The following is a 22,107-nucleotide window of genomic DNA, read 5'->3' as shown; positions in this document are numbered from 1 at the left end:
TGGCAGGGTGTGGGGGCTCACGCCTGTAATCCCAGCACTTTGATGGACCGAGGTGGGTGGATCACCTTAGATCGGGAGTTCGAGACTAGCCTGACCAACACAGAGAAACCCCATCTCTACCGAAAATACAAAAGTAGCTGGATGTGGTGGTGCATGCCTGTAATCCCAGCTACTTGGGAGGCTGAGGCAGGAGAATCACTTGAACCCCGGAGTTTGAGGTTGCAGTGAGCCGAGATCACACCATTGTTCTACAGCCTAGGTAACAAGAGCAAAGCTCCATCTCAGAAAAAAAAAAATAATCATAATCATAATACTGACTTTGACAAGTGAATTTTCTAACTACAATTTATTTTGAATGATCTACCTAAAAACTATCTATACATACAACATCTAATTTCAGTCTCCTAGTTCATGCTTCAAGATTCCTGAAATTCTGCTTCATTTAGTATGTTTACAGGGTTTTCTATCAACATACTAAGACTGTAAATAAAAATGGCAAAAGTTTCTTTCCTAATAAAAAAGCTCTCCAGAAAATGCAGTTGTGACTTCATGAGATTATGGCAGAACTCAGTTTTTTCAAGTTGCTGTAATTACTTCCAAACGCAAACTACAAACACACACACAAATTCCAGAAAAACACAGCAATAAATCAGCATTAAGTATTGAGAAAACAATGGAAGAATTTAAGTTAAAATCACCAAAAGAAATATTACTTGACATTTCTTAAAACTCTAACTTATTTCCTATAAGTTACATGATTCTTATTGCTAAACTGAAATTTTAAAATGTGTTGAGTTTTAAAGCAAACAACAAATTTTAAAATTTTGGTTGACTGATATATCAGTGCTCTTATTAAAATGTCAACACATTTTAATACTTCTACATTAAGTATTCTTAGCATAGATAACGTTATTCATGCCCTAGCTGCAGATACAGCTGGTACCTAGAACCACTTGACATCACTAGAATATACCAAAGTTTATAGTCCTGCAAATCACTTTATTCTGCCACCCGCAGCATTCTTCCCCACCCTAATCAACTCTAAATCCTTAGCAGATAATCTATACCAACCAATAATCTATATCTATAGCTAATAATCTATAATCTATATCCACCAACAGCAGATAATCTATAACCAGGCCAGAAGCAGTGTGGCCTGTAATCCCAATACTTTGGGAGGCCAAGGCAGGCAGATGGCTTAAGATTAGGAGTTCAAGACCAGCCTGGGCAACATGGCAACCTTGTCTCCATTAAAAAAAAAAAAAAATTAGCTGGTACGCATCTGCAGCCCCAGCTATTCAGGAGGCCCCCGTACTCTACCTGAGTAAAAGAGTGAGACCCTGTTTCTAAATAAATAAATAAATAAAAATCTATAACCATATATCCATTTGTGCCTGCTTACCTTCAACAGAAACACTATTACATTGGGACAATGTAATAATACACATTAGACTTCTTTTCTTAAGGGGGTAGTACATGAGTCTATTGAAGGAATACGCCAGCCATTCCTACCCTCTCTAAAACCATTAAATGGGGAGGGGGGCTGGTGGGAGAAAGTTACTCAACAAGAACAAGGTCATTTTCAGTTGATTTAAAAATAAAACAAAACACCACAAAATGAGAACATAGTAGCTAAATATACTCAAAAAACAGTGAATACTTAGATGTCTGCTTAGTACAAATATAAAATAAAAAGATCAAAAAACTTGGCGTGATATTTTCAGTCTCTTAAAAAATAAATGCAAAGGAAAGAGAAACCTGTTCAACTCTAATTTCATAAGAAACCACAATCCGTTCCTATTGTTTGCTCACAATTTAACCCCCTTTGGGACCCAGGGTATTTCAATTAGGAATATTTTTAGAAAGCACACATTTTACTCATGGCAGGGGGTAAAGAGCAGAATTCAAAATCACAGGTAGGCACAAATAAAACCACTCTGCATTTCTAAATAGCCTCATCTTAGCTAACAGAACATTAAGAATTAATGTTAATTAATTAATTTTTCAAAATAGCTCAAATATGAAGGTCAATGGAACACAAAAGTTCCTCATTTTTCAAGCAACTTTATTTGGACCATGGCTGAAAATGAATCCAACACATAGCCATTTAGTTTTTATGTAATTTTCTGCCAGACATAAAATATTTTTCATTGGCAATGAAAAAAAGGGTGACTTTAACCTTCTAAAGTTCAAATAATTTACATAAAGGAGAGCTCCTAACCTGTTACTTAGGATATATTCTTTTCTTAAAATTAAATTTTGACGAGATTTCCGCTGCAGATAAGCAGCGGAAAACTGGGCCCAAGAACTCACTCACCCACTCAACAAATGAGTAGTGCACATATGTACGTGTCAGGCACTGTTCTTGAGGCTGGGGGTCACATGATGTACAAACCAGACAGGGTCCTTGCCCTCACTCTTTCAGAACTCATGTCTATATGCATCAGAATCACCTGTGGCAACTATGTTTCTGAAAACGATTTCTGGGCCTGTCAAGGAATCCAACCAGAATGGGGCCCAGGAATCTACATTTCGAGCTACAAATTACCCTTTACCCCAAGTTGTTCTAATGCAGGTAGCCCTCTAACCCCGTTCTTGATAAACAATGGTCTGAGAGCCTATCTTTTTTTTTTTTTTTTTTTTTTTTTTTGTCTTGCTCTGTCACCAGGCTGGAGTGCAGTGGCGCAATCTCGACTCACTGCAACCTCCACCTCCTGTGTTCAAGCGATTCTTCCGTCTCAGCCTCCCGAGTAGCGGGGACTACAGGTGCATGCTACCACACCCAGCTAATTTTTGTATTTTTAATAGAGACAGGGTTTGATCATGGCCAGGATGGTCTCGATCTCTTTACCTCGTGATCCGCCCACCTCGGCCTCCCAAAGTGCTGGGATTACAGGCGTGAGCCACCATGCCTGGCTGAGCCTCTCTATCTTTAGCTGACATCAACAACTGATAGCTGTAGAGGGAAGAGAAAAATCTGGCCAGGAGGATCTCCACTTATTAAATATGTTATGTGTTGCTACTTAAAAGATTAGGTAGTAATTATTTAGAAAACACTAACCATTTTCCAACACTGCTGTTCATCAAAGCTCTTCAATCCAGAAAAGAGATGTTGCCCTAATGAGCACATACAGCACTGAAAGTATAGAGTGGGACCTGGAAGGAAAAAAATCCCCCTCTCTCAGTCCATACTGCAGACTACAGCACAAGGGAAGCTTCCAGGCCTCTCCCAGAGTAAAGCTCTCCTCTCCTCCTGTAATGTACCTAGTGGGCACCTCCTCCTCCTATGCCTTTCTCTCATACATAACTGTGACTGCATCAGGAAAATCTGGAAATGGTAAAGACCTGAATACAGCTTCCATAACTGTCTTCTGGAGGCTTGCCTACTTCTCTATGAATGCCAGAGTCTATGGATTCTTGCCATTTCCAGAGAGGAAGCAATCTTTGGTGCTCATGCCATCAGTAGCAGTAATTAAGACCACCCCCAAATGCAAGATCACTTAACATAAAGTAGTCCCCAGTTTGGAAACACCGTTACATCTAAATAGCACGCCCCAGCCCTCTGTCCACAGGGACACTTCTCCACTTCCAGGGCCACTTTACCTTCTCTCCTGTTTCCAACCCCGCTCAAAACTGATGCTGCCTGAAGTTATCCTCCCACTTGAGATTTTCACTTCTATTACATGAGGGTGGTCTACAGTACAAGAATCAGCAACACTGTCGAGAACAGGGAAAAAGAATCAGGGAAAATCTCCCCATCATTTTGTCTTCCCCCACTATTGTAAAACTGTGCTGGTTCCAGAAGCCTGGTCCACTCAGCAGCACCTCCCCTTCTACCTCAGCTTCATTAGGCCTTTCCTTCCTGGCACGTTTCCTCACACAGAGCCCACCCGACCCAACTCCTGTGATGAAGTCCTAAAAGTCGCCAGAGTCTAGCCTCCCCTTGAAATGTGAACAAGTAATACCCCAGTCTTTCAGGTGAGACTTTTACCTACCCACTCACTCTCCCACTGTCATAAGTAGTAAAATGCTTTGCGACGACTCAGAATGGACTTCTGTTTCAGACACAGCATCTTGAGGATGAAATGCACTTCAGTCAAAATGAACGTTTTTGGATCTGATTTTACAACTACGTAAATTAAAAAGCTTCAGACCAGCTCTTATTAGATCTCTGCCAGATCTAAAATCCCACATTGCTGTGATCTACAACAGACGGAAAGGTGGGAAAAGAAACAGGCAGACTAACCTTGAGGCTTTTCTGATAAAAGATGAGAAAGACTATAACCAAGAAATCAACTTAGATTAAAACTAGTAATGTGGGCATTATAACCAAGAGGCAAAAATGTCTACTGTCCCTTATTTCAAAATTAGAGGACAAAATGTCTACTGTCCCTTATTTCAAAATTACTAAGGCTCCTTCTGGGCCTGTCCTCTATCCCCTTAGACTCCACCTCTCAGCCCTCATATAGGTCCTCAAATATGGCAAGGACTTCATCCCCACACCTTCCCAAAGGATCTGCTCTAGCCATGGGATCTACATTTCTCTTGGGATATTTTTCTTAGAAACATAGCCTCACATGACAAGTTGTATAATTTTCTTCAATCAACGCTCCACTGCAGGTACATCATAGACTAAACTGACTTTTGTGCACTGGCCTGGAGCCCCACGCAGCAGGTCCAATGCTATGGGGGAAAAGATAGAGTTCCACACCAACCATCTGCAAACCACCATCTGGAAAACTGTCCATTCACAAATGGTGTCTGCCAGCGGTAGAGTGGTACTTGTACTTTTTAAATGGCTATTAACAGAATACAAAACAGGTGGTTATGGTACTATTTCTGGGCTTCAAATTAAAAGGTAACTAAAAGCTGCAATTTTAAGGCACTCAAACAGCATGTATTTTAGCCCAAACATCTGGCAGTTGAATGATTTCCAAACTCTAGAGAAAAGTCAGGAGGAAAGAGGAAAGGTAGGAATGATTGCAAGGCTCTGTTGCTTCACAACCCCTTTTCTCCATAATGGCAGCCCTCTCCTACAATTTGTGTATCTACCTTGAGGCTGCTTTATTTCCTGTCCCCCAACTCATGCCCCCAGAATAAGACCCATAATTACAGTTAAATCACAGGCTGCAGAGTGAGAATCTCAGGGCATCTGAGGGTGCCTGAGCTGCCTACCACACATGTGTTGTGAGTGACTGCTCCATTCTTCCCAAGTTCTCCATCTGCCTCATAACCTTCAGATTCCTGAATGTTTAACTCATCCTGCAAGATTCAACACCCTGAATCTTTTGCTGTGATGTGAACTCACAATAGTATTTTAGCTGCTTTCTAAAATGGAGCATTCATTCATGTATCATTCAACAAAGTGTCCTGAGGACAGGGCACTGGAGACACTAGACTGTGCTCTCCCAGAGCTCCCCAGAATCTAACCTTGGCTGACCTCCCCTCCAACTCAAATCCTTCTTCCTCTGTAAATTCTTCCAGACACAGATAAACAGACAATATATGTGTGAACATAAAAACACATTTAAACACACATATAAATATATGCCCAAGTGATACTTTCCAAAAGTAAACTTACCATTTCAACTCCTTACTATGGACTAGCAACTCCTACCTCGCCTGGACCCTGGCTCTCCTCCCCAGGTCACTAACACCCACTCCTCCTCTAATTCTGCGTCTCTCTCCCAACTGGCATCTGTGCCACGTGATCATGCCCCAGGACCTTCTAACTGAATGTTCCCTCTGCCCAGAAAGTTCTTTCCTCAGGCTTGTTCATGCCCCACTCCCAGATATCATCTGGGTCTTTGCTCAAATGCTACACAACAGAGACACCTTTCGTGACCACCCTACCTGCACCTTACCCTGGACTTACCACTTCCATTATGTCCCATTGCCTCCACGTTTTACTTTTACTTCAAAGCACATTATATGTTAATTTATATAATTTATTTTCTGCCCTCCCCATTAGAATACAACCTATGTAAGTAGAGACACATTTAGATAAGCAAACAAGATTCTGAAAAGTGATGACACAACTAAGTTTTCCTAACAATTACATTTTAAATTAGTTTTATAACATATATGTATTATTGTCAGAAATGTTAGAGCACTGTTAAGTGGAAAAAATTCAAGTTCCAAACTCTTAAAGAAGAACTTTCATTTTTTATAAAAATATTTAGACATTAAGACATATATTTAGACGCACCCATAGGAAATCATTTGAAAAAATGGTATATGTCTCTGGGTGGGTAGGGTTATGAGTGTGCTTTTGCTTTTTGATCCTCTTATAATTTTATACCTGTTTTGTAAAAGTAAATATTACTATCAAAAAGACAAAAAATACCAAGTAGCATAACTGATTAAACAGAAAGCAAAAACAAGTCAGTGCACAAAAGGCAAACAAATAACAAAATAAGAATACTGCAAATATTACCTGTTAATTCCTTTGTAACATAATATATGCAACATTGCCAAATAATATTTTCATTTGCCTACTTAGAATAACGAAACACCATCATTACAGTTCACATTTTCAGCTTTTCCTGATGAAAAACACAATGCCATCCTTCCAGCCTGTGTATGCTCCTTTGTGCCTTGACAAGCAAGACAATAAAAGAGAGCTTGCATCTCAGCTAATCCGTCCCAGTTATTAAAACATCAGATTCAAAACATTTCATTCTTTGTCATAGAAGCATTGTAGTTACAAGAAACTTAGGATCTGCCACAGAGGTAGAAACCACTTTTTGTATAAATTTTAATATGAAAGGTAAAAGTTTCTAACATATCTTCTAAAAATTACATGAAACAAATATTGGTGAGACCACCCAAATCCCATTTTCATGTCACTTCTCACATTGCCATTTGTGCTGTTTGTCATAAAGAACAAATATTTTTCCTTAGCTGTTTTCTATAAATATACTGGAGTCCACCTTAGAATTCTGCCTATTACAATGGATTATACTTTTGTTCCAACACGTTACTTGAAAGCAGCACTTAAAAGCATATCTGATTTTATAAGTATGCAAGTGCTGCGGTTTGGATGTTTGTCCCCTCCAAAGCTCATGTTGAGATTCAGCCCCCAGTGCTGGCGGTAGGGCCCAATGGGAGGTGTTTGGGTCATTAGGGTGAATCCCTCAGGAATAGATTAATGCCCTCCTTTGGGTGGTGGTGAGTGCCTTTTCACTCTATTAGTTCCAGGAAAACTGGTTGTTAAAAAGAACCTGGCACCTCCTGACCCCTTGTTTCCTTTTTTCCCAAGTGATCCTGTACCTTCCACCATGAGTGGAAACAGCCTGACACCCTCATCAGATGCAGATGCCCAATCTAACATTCCAGCCATCAGAATCATGAGCCAAATAAATCCTTTTTCTTTATAAACTACTCAGCCTCAGGTATTTCTTGATAGCACACAAAACAGACCATGACAGCAAAAAACACTGTTTTGTAATCTTTTAGCATTTTTTAAAATTATACTTTAAGTTTTGGGGTACATGTGCAGAGCGTGCAGGTTTGTTACATGGGTATACACGTGCCATGGTGGTTTGCTGCACCCAGCCCTCCGTCATCTATATTAGGTATTTCTCCTAATGCTATCCCTCCCCTAGTCCCCCACCCTCCGACAGGACCCGGAATATGATGCTCCCTTCCCTGTGTCCACGTGTTCTCGGTGTTCAACTCCCACTTAGGAGTGAGAACATGCAGTGTTTGGTTTTCTGTTCCTGTGTTTGCTGAGAATGATGGTTTCCAGCTTCATCCATGTCCCTGCAAAGAACATGAACTCATCCTTTCTATGGCTGCATAGTATTCCATGATGTATATGTGCCAGGCTTTCTTTATCCAGTCTATCACTGATGGGCATCTGAGTTGGTTCCAAGTCTTTGCTATTGTGACTAGTACTCCAAAAAACATATGTGTACATGTGTCTTTATAGCAGAACAATTTATAATCTTTTGGGTATATACCCAATAATGGGATTGCTGGGTCAAATGGTATTTCTGGTTCTAGATTCTTGAGGAATCGCCACACTGTCTTCCACAATGGTTGAACTAATTTACACTCCCACCAACAATGTAAAAGCATTCCTATTTCTCCACATCCTCTCCAGCATCTGTTACTTCCTGACTTTTTTATGATCGCCATACTAACTGGCGTGAGATGGTATCTCACTGCGGTTTTGATCTGCATTTCTCTAATGACCAGTGATGAGCTTTTTTTCAAAAATTTGTTGGCCACATAAATGTCTTCTTCTGAAACGTGTTTATTCATATCCTTTGCCCACTTTTTGATGGGGTTGGGTTTTTTTGTTTTGTAAATTTGATTAAGTTTTCTGTAGGTTCTGGATATTAGCCTTTTGTCAGATGGACAGATTGCAAAAATTTTCTCCCATTCTGTAGCTTGCCTGTTCACTCTGATGTTAGTTTCTTTTGCTGTGCGGAAGCCCTTCAATTAGATCCCATTTGTCAATTTTGGCTTTTGTTGCCAATGCTTTTGGTGTTTTAGTCATGAAGTCCTTTCCCATACCTATGTCTTGAATGGTATTGCCTAGATTTTCTTCTAGGCTTTTTATGGTTTTAGGTCTTACATTTAAGTCTTTAATCTTTCTTGAGTTCATTTTTGTATAAGATATGAGGAAGGGGTCCAGTCTCAGTTTTCTGCATATCACTAGCCAGTTTTCCCAACACCATTTATTAAAGAGGGAATCCTTTCCTCATTGCTTGTTTTTGTCAGGTATGTCAAAGATCAGATGGCTGGAGATGTGTGGCAGTATTTCTGAAGCCTCTGGTTCTGTTCTATTGGTCTATATATATCTGTTTTGGTACCAGTACCATGCTGTTTTGGTTACTGTAGCCTTGTAGTATAGTTTGAAGTCAGGTAGCGTGATGCCTCTAGTCTTGTTCTTTTGGCTTAGGACTGTCTTGGCTATAAGGGCTCTTTTTTGGTTCCATATAAAATTTAAAGTAGTTTTTTCTAATTCTGTGAAGAAAGTCAATGTTTGCTTGATGAGGATGGCATTGAATCTATAAATTACTTTGGGCAGTATGGCCATTTTCACGATATTGATTCTTCCTATCCATGAGCAAGCAATTATTTCCTCAGAGCCATCATTGAGAGGTTAGGTTATGGAGTTCCATTTACACTCAAAGAATTAAAAAGTTTGCAACAATGATAATTGTAAAGATTTACTAGTTATTTCTAGCAAAACAGCATAGGTGAACACACATTTAACTCTGTCCCATGGAAATGACAGTAAAACAATTAATAAGAGAAAATAAGCTACTAGGTTAAAAAAAAAAAAGAAAAAACAGGATTCAGGACAGATGAGATTTTTGAAGGAGAGAAACAGGCAGAAAGATAATTTAGAATAAATAAAACCTTTATCATTTCTTTGTGTTGGGAACATTTCAACTCTCTTGTAGCTATTTTGCAAAATACTATTGTTAAGGCTAATCCCCCTACTGTGCTAACAGTGAAGTGCTAAACTAAAGTGATAACCTAAAAATCCTGATTTGACCATTACACATTGTATGAATGTAACAGAATATCACATATACTCACATTTCATAAATAGGTACAATAATTATGTATCAATAATCTTTTTACAAAAAAGAATAGATTAAAAACTCAGGAACCCATATCCCAAAATATGGCACTTAGACATGCTGAACTGAGCAGCCTCAGGTCTCTCTGAACCCCACCCCTGTCTTTTGTCTTTGATCTTCTGTCTCTCCCAAAGCACAGAATGAAGTTCTGTTTTCTGAAGTTCTCTTGTCTGCTAAAGTTTGAACCCATCAAAGAAGAAAACAATTATCTCTAGTCCCTTCCCTGAGTTCTCTTTAATTGAACTCATGTTACAGGAAGAAAGACCGAAGTCTATCACACAACTGGACAGATTTCTGCCATAAACCACTGTCTGCTCTCCGAGCCCAAGAGACTTTGTCCCATTTCTCTGTTGTGCTCTGCAAGCCCACTGAGTTCCCATGAAAATCATTTACTATTCCCCTAAAATCATCCACTTTCCTCTCTCCTAAGACATCACTCTGTGATTTTTTCCCCCTGCATGTTAATAAATTTCTATGTCATTTCTCCTGTTAATCTGCTTTTCATTAGTGAACTATCAAAAGGCAAAGGGGAGGATTTTTCCCTTGCATCTACATATGCATGTAACAAAATATCACATTATGCTATTAACATGTAAATTATAATCAATAAAGTTTTTAAAAATAGATAAAACTGCCATGCACAGCATTCAGAAGAAGAAACTATCATTTCAATTTATCCTAACACAACTCCAGAAAAATCTCAAAGACTGCAAGGCCCAAGGAAGATGAGGCACATGGCTGGAAATGAAGACTAGCTGAAATTCTGATAGCCCTACTACAACTCACATCCCCAAATTATAACATTTGGCTGGAGCCTAGAAATGTTTAAAAAGAGAAGCCTCCAGACTCTGGAATATCAGGAATAATAGTATAGAAAGCACAGAGCACATATAGGCAGCTTCCACCAAACCCTCCATTCTAAATAGTAAGACGTAAGCCTCTCAAGTGAAAGATCCAGCCAACCGTCCAGCAAAATGAATTTAAAAGGCACTGTGCAAGGTACGTTACTGTGCACTTGTAGAGTCTACATTGAAAAGAGATTTCAAAATTCTGAAAATTCACAAAGAAAAAACGAATCACAAAAATAGGTCCAGAAATCAGACTAGCCTCAGATTTCTCAACAACCCAGAATTAAAGAAAAGACTAATATAGAAATGTCTTCAGAAATCTAAATGCAAGTAATTTTCACTCTATAAATTTATTCACAAACAATCATTTACTAGAGTAGAAAGGTATTTTCAGAAGGGCAAAGACTAAAAAAATTTTATCTAACATGCACCCTTTCTTGTTGGATATATGCTAACAAAAGGGGTAGTTAACCAAGAAAGAGGAATACATGAGGTCCAAAAATAGGTGCTCTCACATAGGGCTGAGTAGTAAAGAACAATGCATTAACCTTGGGTACTATTAGGCGATACAAATTACAGGAAGACACAGAGACTAAGAGAAAGGTCTTGGAAGGTATAGCGGTAAACTGGTGGATGTGATTTAATGGTGTAGAAAAAAGCACTGAAAGTGGTTTTGTAAATGTGTTTGTGCCTCCTAGAAGTAGCAGCAATAAGAAAATGAAGAACACGGTAATTTACTCCAAGAAAAACAAAAGATCACACAAAGAGAGTAACCATAGTCAGCACTTGGCTTAGCAGAAAACAACAGGGACATATTCATAAAATCTACAGGTTGATTTAATCTTCCAATTATAATGAGTATTATGGCTGGATGAATAATGAGATGTGGAAGGGTATAAAATACCTAAGTGCTCATCTACCATAACCAGAAGTCAATATATATTCTCCAAAGTTTATAAATCAAGAACAGAAAAGCATTACTTAGACACACGTTCCAGAAGAAACAGCTTAAATGAGATTAAAAGTTTCCTCTGACTACCTCAAGCAAGAGCTCACATCTGTTAAATGCTCCTACAGTCCCTACATGTTACCCTCTTACTTCTTTTTTTTTTTTTTTTTTTTTTTGAGACGGAGTTTCACTCATGTTACCCAGGCTGGAGTGCAATGGCGCGATCTCGGCTCACCGCAACCTCCGCCTCCCGGGTTCAGGCAATTCTCCTGCCTCAGCCTCCTGAGTAGCTGGGATTACAGGCACGCACCACCATGCCCAGCTAACTTTTTTTGTATTTTTAGTAGAGACAGGGTTTCACCGTGTTGACCAGGATGGTCTCGATCTCTTGACCTCGTGATCCACCCGCCTCGGCCTCCCAAAGTGCTGGGATTACAGGCTTGAGCCACCGCGCCCTGCCCCCTCTTACTTATTTCAAGAGAGAAGAAAGACTTGTGCAATGTCTGCCTTCCCCACAAACTGCATGAGTGCTTTGAGACAAAGGCAGTGCTACACCTTGTTAACTGCTGGATTTTCAGGACCTAGCCTGGTGCTTGACACAGCGACACTAAATTAATCCTTTTGAAACACAGGTGAAGCTTTCAAATCAAATGACCAAAATGTTAGGATCACATGGAGGAATTCACTAAAGCATTTTCATATGTGACTCTTTCAATAAAACATAAATATTTCTAATTTGTAAGGCATATCAATTTTGTACACACCTAATAGCCCATGGAGGTTTGGCGGGTATGCTAAAGTTGAGAGAGACCTTAGAGATAAAAACCAACTCCCTTGATTTATCACTGAAGACTCTGAGGTTGATAACCGGTCCTGGGTCATACTGGAGAGGTCAAGGTGGATGACAGGTGACCACATAAAAATGAGTTATGTTTATATATTTGTGGCTGTGTCAACCCCACCCAGTTTCACATTAGAGATTAATAATATAGAAAAGCCTCACTCCTACTTGTACAAAGTGTCAAAATATCAAATTATTCTGCATTACAAAAACTACTTCTATTTATTTATATTCTTAACTGAAACTTCTCGCTTGAATAAGTTGATGTAATGTATTCTCTCTTTGGAGGATTTTTGGCAACACAGGATCATAAATTCTCGTTTTCTTTTCCTTCTTTTAGCCACAGATATTCACCAGATTTTAATCCAATCTTTTACTTACTTTATGAAATAGGCAATTCACATAATTTTTAAGTGTACAAAGGCACACAATCATCTTCCTCCTGCTTCTCATCCCTTGACTCAGTTCCCCATAACCCCAAAGTAAGTTATCCAACACAAGTAACAGATTTATTTCATATACCCCAACTTTTGCGTATACAAATGGGGCATACTATACACAATTAGTTGTAGCTTCATTTTTTTTTTTTAAATGAAGTTTCACTCTTGTTGCACAGGCTGGAGTGCAAATGTACAATCTTGGCTCACTGCAACCTCCGCCTCCCAGGTTCAAGCAATTCTCCTGCCTCAGCCTCTGGAGCAGCTGGGATTACAGGCATGCACCACCACACCCGGCTAATTTTTTTGTATTATTAGCAGAGATGGAATTTCACCATGTTGGTCAGGCTGGTCCCAAACTCCTGACCTCAGGTGATCCACTGCCTCAGCCTCCCAAAGAGCTGGGATTAGAGGCATGAGCCAGACTCTTTTTTTTTTTTTTTTTTTTTTTTTACTTGGAGATATTTTCTTATCAGTACATAAAAAGCTTTCCAGTTCTTTTTGGTAGCTATATGATATTTTACTCTATGGATGTACTATGAGTTATCACTCCACATTGATGGCATTCTACTCTATTTTTCATCTTTTGCTATTAAAACAATGCTGTAATGACTAACTTCCATAGGCAACTTTTGGGCTGTTTGCAAACTGTACATGTTCAGTGGAATTCCCAGAGGAGAAATGCTGAGTATGTGGATCTGAAACAGTGACAGATCCTGTCAAATTTCTCTCCAAAGTGGTATATCAATTTACATTTCCACTAGCAGTGTAAGAGAGTTCCAGCTTCCTCACATCAAACTGGAGTTTTACTTACCAAACAGGTGAAATATGGTATCTTGCTATAGTTTCCATTTGAAACTCTCTTTTGAAGGAGACTGCCCTTTTTTTAATATTTAAATAAAAATCTATAATCTGCATATGTGTATACATTTCTTTTCCTCTCCCAACTGTCAGGAGTATAATTCTTGGTTGTCCATAGCCCTCACCCAGTCCATCTGGGCAGATGTCCAGCTGCATGCCATTGTCTTTTATTTCCATTCCAAACAGTTTTCTAAGAGCAGGCTTCTTTTACGGGTCTTCCCAAGTTAAGCAGAGGAAACTGTCACATAATGCTGTAGGCTTTGAATTCAGGAAGGAAAACTTGACTCCTGACTCTACCACCAATATTGTGAGACTGATTAGCTGCTGAACCTCCTGAAGCCTGAATATCTGTAAAAGAGAGTGAAGATACCTCTCTCATACATTTGCTCTGAGGATTAAGTGAATTTATATTTTTAAAGTCCCAAGCTCAGGACTTGGAACTGAGCCTAAACAGTAGTTTGGTTTTGTCACCATTAATTGATTAGGAAAAAAGAAAACACACACACACACACACTTGGCTAAGCAGCTGTTTCAGTGCTTCAGTATACTTCCAATTAAAAACTCCTAGGCGTTAAACATTCAGGGACAATCCTGCTGGATGGAGTTGTGCCATTACTTGGCCACGTACAACTGCCAAATAAACAGTAAGAATGACTTATTACTGGTTGTAAAACTTCGATTTGTTCTCTAACAACATCAAGCCATTTTATGTAAGCACTGCCACTTATTTGGAATGTTGATTCTTAAAAGGATGCACTTTTATGCCTCTAACTAGGACTTGGAAAGCATGTGGGGTCAAGGAGGAAAACAAAAGGAGCCAAAGGACAGCACTTCCGTTCACCTTGAAGGTGCAGTTACTATCCCATTTCCCCCACTACGTTGGCTTGGCAAAGGACACTAAGCAAGTCACGCTCAGAGAAAATTTAATAATGTGAGAACATATTTTGAAAGTCCAATTAAAGTTCTCATACAATGTATGACATTCGTGAAACATTATGCTGTGAACGAACCAAGTCGCACACTCCAAAGACGTGTTTGGTTTATACTGAGTTCATATTAAGAACAGAGATGTACACTTTCATCTCCTCTATTAATTTTTAAATTCTATGAAAGCAGGTTTTGTCATTTATTTTTATATCCACACTGCTTTGCACCATATGGGACACACAGCAGCCACTATAACTTACGGATTGAACAGACTCAAAATAAGTATTACTTCTTTAACTTTTACTTTATGCTGATTCCCTCTTTTCAGCATATAGCCTAGATTATTTTCCTTAATTTTACAACCACCTACAGTTTGTTACTATGATTTTATTTAATAATTGGTAACTAATATTTCTTAATTCTGGGCTTTGGAGTATTTCATCAGAACTTTGGATAGGAAATATTTTGTCTTGAGGGAATATTTTCTCTTACTTTACAAAACTTGCTATTACCCTTTTTACACATTTTCCACTGTGATAAGTAAAAAAATTTAAAAATGTTATAACTGTCAATAAAGTTAGAAGTTCTGATTGCATAAATCTACTGCAGGTCAATTTGTGATACCCTTGCAACTGTAACACATTCAGAGCATATAATTGAGTCCACTTCCAAAGAATGTTCACAGCAAAAAATAGAATTCCCAAATTAGCCATCTGGTAGACACCCTATTGAACTCAAGAGATGGAAATCACCTTTAAAAGGCAGGCTTTTGATACCCTACAACAGGCTATATTTTGACTCTGCTGCCAAGAGTAGGCTTTTGTCTTCAATTAACCTAAAGGAGCAGAGGTGAACAAGATTCTGACCAAATACAGACTCCTGAAGACTTCCAGAATTCTCTCATCGTCTTCACTACAGAAGGCACGAACTGCTGATGTGGCACAGGTATCTCCTATCCAACTAAAGTAGTTACCAATTATTTTCCATAGTGCTTCAAATCAATACAAATGCAATCATCATGACAATTTAGAAACAAAGCTCCCTTTCCTCACATTACTGATGTTGTGGTCAACACTGGTAGTTTAACCTGAAGGCCAACTGCTCTCCCAAGCTGGTCATCAGAAGTATTACTGACATTTCTGACAGTACAGAGTACCTCCTACACCACAGCTCATTAGCATCCTGGCCCCACCCATTCAACACTCCCAGCCACAGTGACAAGCAAAAACAACCTTCCCCAGGTTTCTAAATTCCCACTTGAAGAGAGGGGAGGGTATCGCCCATAGCTGAAAGTCACTAACAAGTGTTTTAATGCTCCAGTCACCAAACAGTCACTCCACACCTGAACTAAATAAAGGGGACACAAAGATGAAGACACAGTCCCTGCCCTTGGGCCTAGTAATCCTGTCTCACCTTCTTTCCATCAATGACACTGTATTTGGTCAAAGTAATAGCCAAAAGAAATACACCTGAAATGGGCCACACTGTCACCCATTCTAGAACAGAGTAAGGAACAGCCTAATTGCCTCACATATTCAAATATGTTTTGAAGGAGCAGAGTTCAGAAGGGTGGTGGACAAGATGGTACCACAAAGGGAACCAGAGCTTGAGTCCATTAGAGAGAACTAAGTTCAAATGTCACCTCTCATCTCTCATGATTCTGGGTAAATCACTCTCCACTGGGAGTGGTACCACTCTCCCTCCCACCAACTGGGTGGAGGAGTTTTCAGTTATCCCAATGACCAGAGGATGCTACTTGGCAATTAGTGAGGAGAATCATGGATACCAAACATCCTGCAAAGGACAAAAGAGTTCAGTTCAAAGAACTGTTCCACTCAAAACACCCATCACTGAGCACTCTCCCAAATTTAGTGTCTTCAGTTGTCAGACGGTAATAAGTGGATCAACCACACGGTGTGAGGTTTAAATGATATGTTGCAAGTAAAAGTACCCACCCCGAGTAAGTGCACACTCAGCCCTTGATAAATACTGTTCTCATCTTCCCATCTCTCTTCAGTTACAAACATTGCACAGAGCTCATTTTAAACAGGTCCATCATGCATGATACAGCCAAGAAACAAAGTTGAGCAATCATTTTCTCAAAGCAGATAAAATAAGGCAGGAATTCCTCCAAGTTTCATAACTCAGCAATATCTGTATAATAGGTTTTTGCAGAAATTCTCTGAACTTTAAATCTAGAGTCAAACCCTTTGTCTAGAGACCTTTATGACCCAGTTCCAACCTGACTTTCTCACTGCTCCTCCCACTCTGTCTCCTTAATGTATATAGCCCCTAACAGATCATAAACCTCCAGCAGGCCTTTGCTGAGTCTGGAATACCTGTTTCCTATTCTCTCTCTTCCTAAGTTCTCTTTGTATAGAAACATCACCGATTCTTTGAAGACCCAGTTAAAACCACCTCTACCACGAAGCCCTCCCTGGTCTCCCCTATCACTCTAGTGAGTCCATTCCTTGTACACTCATACACTGGGCTTAACACGGCAACAGTGTTTCTCAAACTGGGATCCACAGAACTCTGGGAGTTCTTGAGTTTTCTATGAAAACTCCAGTTGCAGTTTTCCTTTTCATATCATCTAAAATAAATTAATATAAGCATTTCCTGGAAATGGTCAGCCACCTAATGTAAGTATTATGAAGCAATTTGAGTGCCCACACCTAAGTTGGGATATACAATAGTGTTGATGCTAATAGGCCTTCTTTAATTGTGAAAGATTGAGATCATAACAGCAACAAAGAATACATAATGAGGTGTTCTCACCAAGTGAAGCCCGTATAACTCACAGCATACCATAAACACAAAGATTTTCCTATCGTTTAAAACAGCAAAACATTGGAAGACCTGTATAAAGGCCTAGCAACTCCCCAAAGACCTGGTGTTTGTCCCAACATGTATTTGTGAGTAGCCAAAAAACCACTGTCAGGATGTTCTAAATTTGACTTTTACAGGTTTCGTAATTATGCTTTAGCTTATTTTTAAATTTTGTTCTTAAGAAACTCTTAAGGAATTCCATTTTTAAGGAACTTATGTCTTGTTTTATATTTGTACAGAAGTTACATTAAAAATTTTATGTAAATCAACACTGGGATGCAAAAAGGAGACTTCAAAACACAGGTTTTAGAGAATGCATTTCATTTCAAATACATGGAAAAGCCAGGATGCAGACAAGTCATGTTTATTATATGTTCAGAGTTGCAGGCACATCTGATACATGTTCACTGACTGAAAAGTAGTTATGTAACTTTCAGTACGTTTCCTTAACCCTGTTTTTTTAACAGTAAGATGGGGATGTTGAGAATATAGGTTTGATCACAGATCATGTTTAATAATATTATTCCAAATACTTTGTAAACTGTAAAGTCCCAGACATATGGCAGGGATTCATATGAATGTTTTCAAGTGGCCTTCTTGGCTTCCTACAGCTCCTAGAGGTAGGAGCTTTCCTCACTCCTCATGTCTCTGCCACACCAACCCCATTTGTCTGCTGCACTCACTCATCTTCATCTAAAATCACCACTACAGGAGGTAAACCCAGCTCTCATAATGACAAGTTTTTATGCTCACAAAGAGAGTCAAAATACCCTTTCATTTTGAAATAAGATCACAGTGACAAATTGCAATTCTGTTTTCAATCTTGTTAACATCAGGGTGTGTGTTACTGGGACATTCAGTTCTACAAAGCGTTTCCATTTGTGTCATTAAACTTTCAATAAAGGCTTTGTGCTTGTTTATGCCCTGAAATGAAAGATTTAAGCTCACTGAAAACAGTAAAACACCCACACAAAGGATTATCTGCTACCCTCCTAACATCTGGCAAGTTCCAAAAAAGATGAGAACAAAATTAGTGTTGATACAAGCACAATTAAAATTTTCATTGTTGAAAAGCCACAGTTTGTGCCAATCCGGAGAGGATGAGAATAGAGAAGTGGTAGGTGGACACGGAACTAGCTGCTGGAGTGGTCAGTAAAGAATTCGAAGTGCCTTAAAAAGCCAAAATAGGGCAGAGAGGCAAGCAAGATTTCAGGCCATTAACGACAGGACCCTGAAATTGACCTGCTTACTCCTTTCTGACACTGATATCTCAAGTTCTCAATTTTGCTGCCTTCTTGGGATTTCCTTGCAAACTGCGTTCGTATTATGCAAGACTTGTTAGTGTTGTTACCGTGGTGGCAGGCACCACAGGCTGTCTGCCCACACCGGCAGAACTAGCTGACACCCTGGATGAGATCTGTCAGACTTCAAAACTATTTTTAACTACAGTGTAACTTTGAATGTTAAACTCTCAACCGTCAGAGCAATAATAGCTGAAACATCCCAGGAGAATAACCACTCAATTATCGTAGGAGCTTTCTTGGAAATATGTGGTATGTTATTAACAGAAGGTCATCATGAAAATGTTTCACAAGCGGGGAAATTGAGGAACACACAAACAACTAAAATCACATCACAAAATCTGAGCACTAATGGAACTGGCTGACTCTCAGTTCTGTTTCCTATCCATTTTTTTTTCAGCCCACCAGGAACTCTTGAGTCCGAAGTAAACATGGCTTTTGGAGTGTGTCCTTCCAATGACAATGGTCATTCTACTGCAATCTGGGGGAGGAGATAATGTAAGCCTCTCATAAGTTTAAGAAAGCGAGCCGCATTTCACTTAACCGCTCTTTTTCCTTCATGGGGGATGAAAAGACTCAGAAATAGGCATTTAAATGCGGCATGTCTAAAAATGTTTGATTTTTGAACCTGGGAAACTGAAGGAAAGATAAACATATTACAGAGAAAGGGCACCCTTTGATTACTGAAACCAAGACAGCTGGAAACCTGAGTTCTAGAATCTGTTTGGGAACTTGAGGCAGATGTTTCCAGGAGAGGCGAGAGCCAAAGAAGGGTGGCGTCATTTACATGCCCAGTCCACTTTGGTGACAGTCTTGGGAACTCATTCTCACAACTCCTTTTAAAAATCATTTTGAGAAAATTTAAATAAGATGGTAAAATACCAGCTGAAGGGGAGACGCCCCAAAGCTTTGCCTTTTCCACTTCTGCCCCATCTCCTCCCAAGCAGCGGCGCTGGGTTCGCGCCCCCGCTGCCCCGGCTGACGGCTCCGCGCTCCAAGCGTTTCCCATTACCGCAGGCGGGACGCCGGGGAGTCGCTTCTGCCACAGAACTTGGAGAGCGGGGAGCGTGTGTGGAACTGGAACCCCCTCGCGTCCGGGGAGGGGACGGTGGGAAAGGAAGAGCGCGGGCGAGGCGGGGACCGGCCGCCGGGCAGAGCTTCACCCGGCTTTGACCTGCAGAGCAGAGGCGAGGACGCGGCACGGGAACTGGGCGGGGAGCAGGGAGCCTGAGCAATGGAGGAAGGAGAACAGAAAGTGGCGCGGGGCCGCCGCCTGGCCGGGAGCCCCGGGCCCGCGTCCGCGCTGGCCCCCAACCCCTCCGCGACTCCCACCTGGCAGCCGGCCGGCCGGGAGCGGGAGGCTGGCCGGCCCCCGGCCTCTCGTCCTCTTCCTCTTCCTTGTCCCGGGAAGGGCTTCGGTGAGCGAAGAACCGGGAGAAGCTGTGCCAGGGGGCGCCGCCCCTCCTCCGGCCGCCGGACATTTCCCGAGGGGGCGCCGGCCCGGGCCGTCGGCTGGGAACGGCCTGCGTGGGGCCCGGGGCCCGGGGCCCGGCCGGGCGCCGCGGGATGCGCGAGGCAGAGCGAGTCGGCTCCGTCCCTCCGGGGCAGGGGGAGCGCGGGCGCGACGCGGTCCCGGCGCTGCAGCTCCTCGCGCCGCGGCGGCCGCTCCTCCCCCGCGCGCCCGCCCCGCCCCGCCCCCAGGAGGAGCCGGAGGCCGCGGCCCCGCCCTGAGCCCTGAGCCCTGAGCCGGGAGCTGCCGCCGCCGCCGGGCGCCAGGGGCTCCCCGAAGGCGCTGAGGGGGTCGCGCCGCGCGCCGCGCTGGGCTCGGGCCTCCGGCCCCGGCGAGCTCGCGCCGCAGGCTGGTGCGCTTCGCCTTCGATCACTTCGTTGGCGCTGCGTTTTCCATCCGACAGTCAGAGCGCAGCAACGGCTTTCAGACTCTGGAAGAGGTTGACGTGAACTAAAGTTCCTGAAGACACGTGGCAGACGGCGGGGCCGGGCGCCCCGGCCTGCGGGAGCGGAGGACCAGCCACCGCGAGGGCAGCTCCCCCGGCCCCGGCCCCGGCCCCGGCGCGGGAGGGGGACCCGCCGGGCGTCGCCAGCGCCCCGCGCCCCCCGCGGCCGTCCTCGGCGTGACTTCCCCCAGCCGCGGGGCTTCAGGCCTCACCCACGCTGCGGACTTCTCCGCGGACCCTTTCAAGAACGGCCCTGACGGAAAAGTAGGCTTTCAAGCTTGTGGATGCTGAAACGCACTTTGCAGTCGTTACACAGATGCCACTGAAATCTGGAAACCAAAGTGTCCTTACGTCTTAAGTCTAAGTACAACACTATGGATTTTTCTTAGTTTTGGATACCCTAGCAGCTAGTACAGCAGATACTGAGAGGCCCCATCACCCCAGGTGTGTTGATGTTTGAAGGCGAGCCGCCCCTGGGGTGCACATCAAGGAAGTGATACGGCGTTTGTTCATTAATAAATGTATACAAGTACATGAGATAAAAATGAAATGTCCGCAGGAGAGGGGAACCTCCTTGGAGCAGTCTCCCCTCTGGCTCCTGGAAGACAAGGCTGCGCAGGAGTAGGCTGCCAATCTATAAGCCTCCAGTTCTTTCCACACCTGCTGGAGGCTACTGAGCCTCCCTGCCACCCCAGGTTGCCTCCGGGAAGCCCTCCAGGTCCTACTGACTGCAGCAGAGCCCAGGCACTCACTCTCCTTTGTTCTGGCAGGATTTAACCCATTAAAGTTCACTAAGCCCGGTTTCCATCAATCAGGTTCATCTCACACTATCCCTCTAGATTAAGCCGTTTTTACTCGTCGGTAAATCGTTCCCACTTCTCTGTGACTGTAGTCTGAGAAAATAGAAAAAGACTAAGATAATACACTAGAATAAGACAAGTAAAGTTCCCAATTCTAGCTTTATTATTTTAGGGGAGAATCTCCATTGAAGACTCACTTACCAAAAAGCCCAAAGAGAATAATAAAGAAAACGGTTTCTTCCAGCTAGAGGGCCCAAATGATAACTTGTCTTCCCATAGTATTATTAAATGACTGTCCTATGTGTCCTTCACTTGTACTGTGATCAAACCAGGCCCCAGTGCCTACCCAGAGGGTATATCGTTCAGGAAGTTTTTCTTGGGGCAAAAATGGGTGGAAGCCAGTAGGATTTAATTAATGAATTATGGTTTTAACTAATAATATATCTAACAATATTCTGATCTCGGTGGCAGAACAAAGCACTTAAATGAATGTTAAATACAAATAGAACCATGCCTAGATTAAGGCAAACTGCACCTATGAAAAAATAGCTTAAAGCCATAAAACAATGGCCATTGATTTTTCCTTCACTTGCTTTCTGAGCACTTACTAGTTTTCTGTATGTTCTACAAAAGTATACATTTCAATGTGGTTAAGTAAAGACCACAATCTCTTTCCATGTAGATTTTTCCACTGAGATTTTCTTTTCCACTGAAGAGTTATCGAGAGCATCTGGGAATCTGCTGGAGAATTTCACTT

The 22,107-nt window shown here is 41.6% G+C and overlaps 1 protein-coding gene across 4 annotated transcripts in view; it reads right to left on the bottom strand.

The window, feature by feature from the left end:
• CRYBG3 (crystallin beta-gamma domain containing 3) overlaps positions 1-20,215 on the bottom strand; it is a 132,613-nt gene extending 112,398 nt beyond the window's left edge. For 3 of the 4 annotated variants that reach the window (XR_004268670.1, XM_032277218.1, XM_032277219.1), the window contains exon 1: positions 19,928-20,215. Coding sequence is in view for 2 of the 4 variants with exons in the window: in XM_032277218.1 (XP_032133109.1) it covers positions 19,928-20,076 (149 nt within the window). In the remaining 2 variants the exon portion in view is untranslated. The remainder of the gene's footprint in view (positions 1-19,927) is intronic. The other variant, XM_032277220.1, reaches the window with a different exon arrangement.
• Between the last annotated feature and the right edge of the window lie 1,892 nt (positions 20,216-22,107).

Source organism: Sapajus apella, unplaced genomic scaffold (assembly GCF_009761245.1).
Source record: "Sapajus apella isolate SASKATOON/1434 unplaced genomic scaffold, GSC_monkey_1.0 scaffold8, whole genome shotgun sequence".
Taxonomy (NCBI): Eukaryota; Metazoa; Chordata; class Mammalia; order Primates; family Cebidae; genus Sapajus; species Sapajus apella.
Note: the sequence above shows the minus strand (reverse complement) of the source record. Positions and strands in the feature narration are given on the sequence as shown.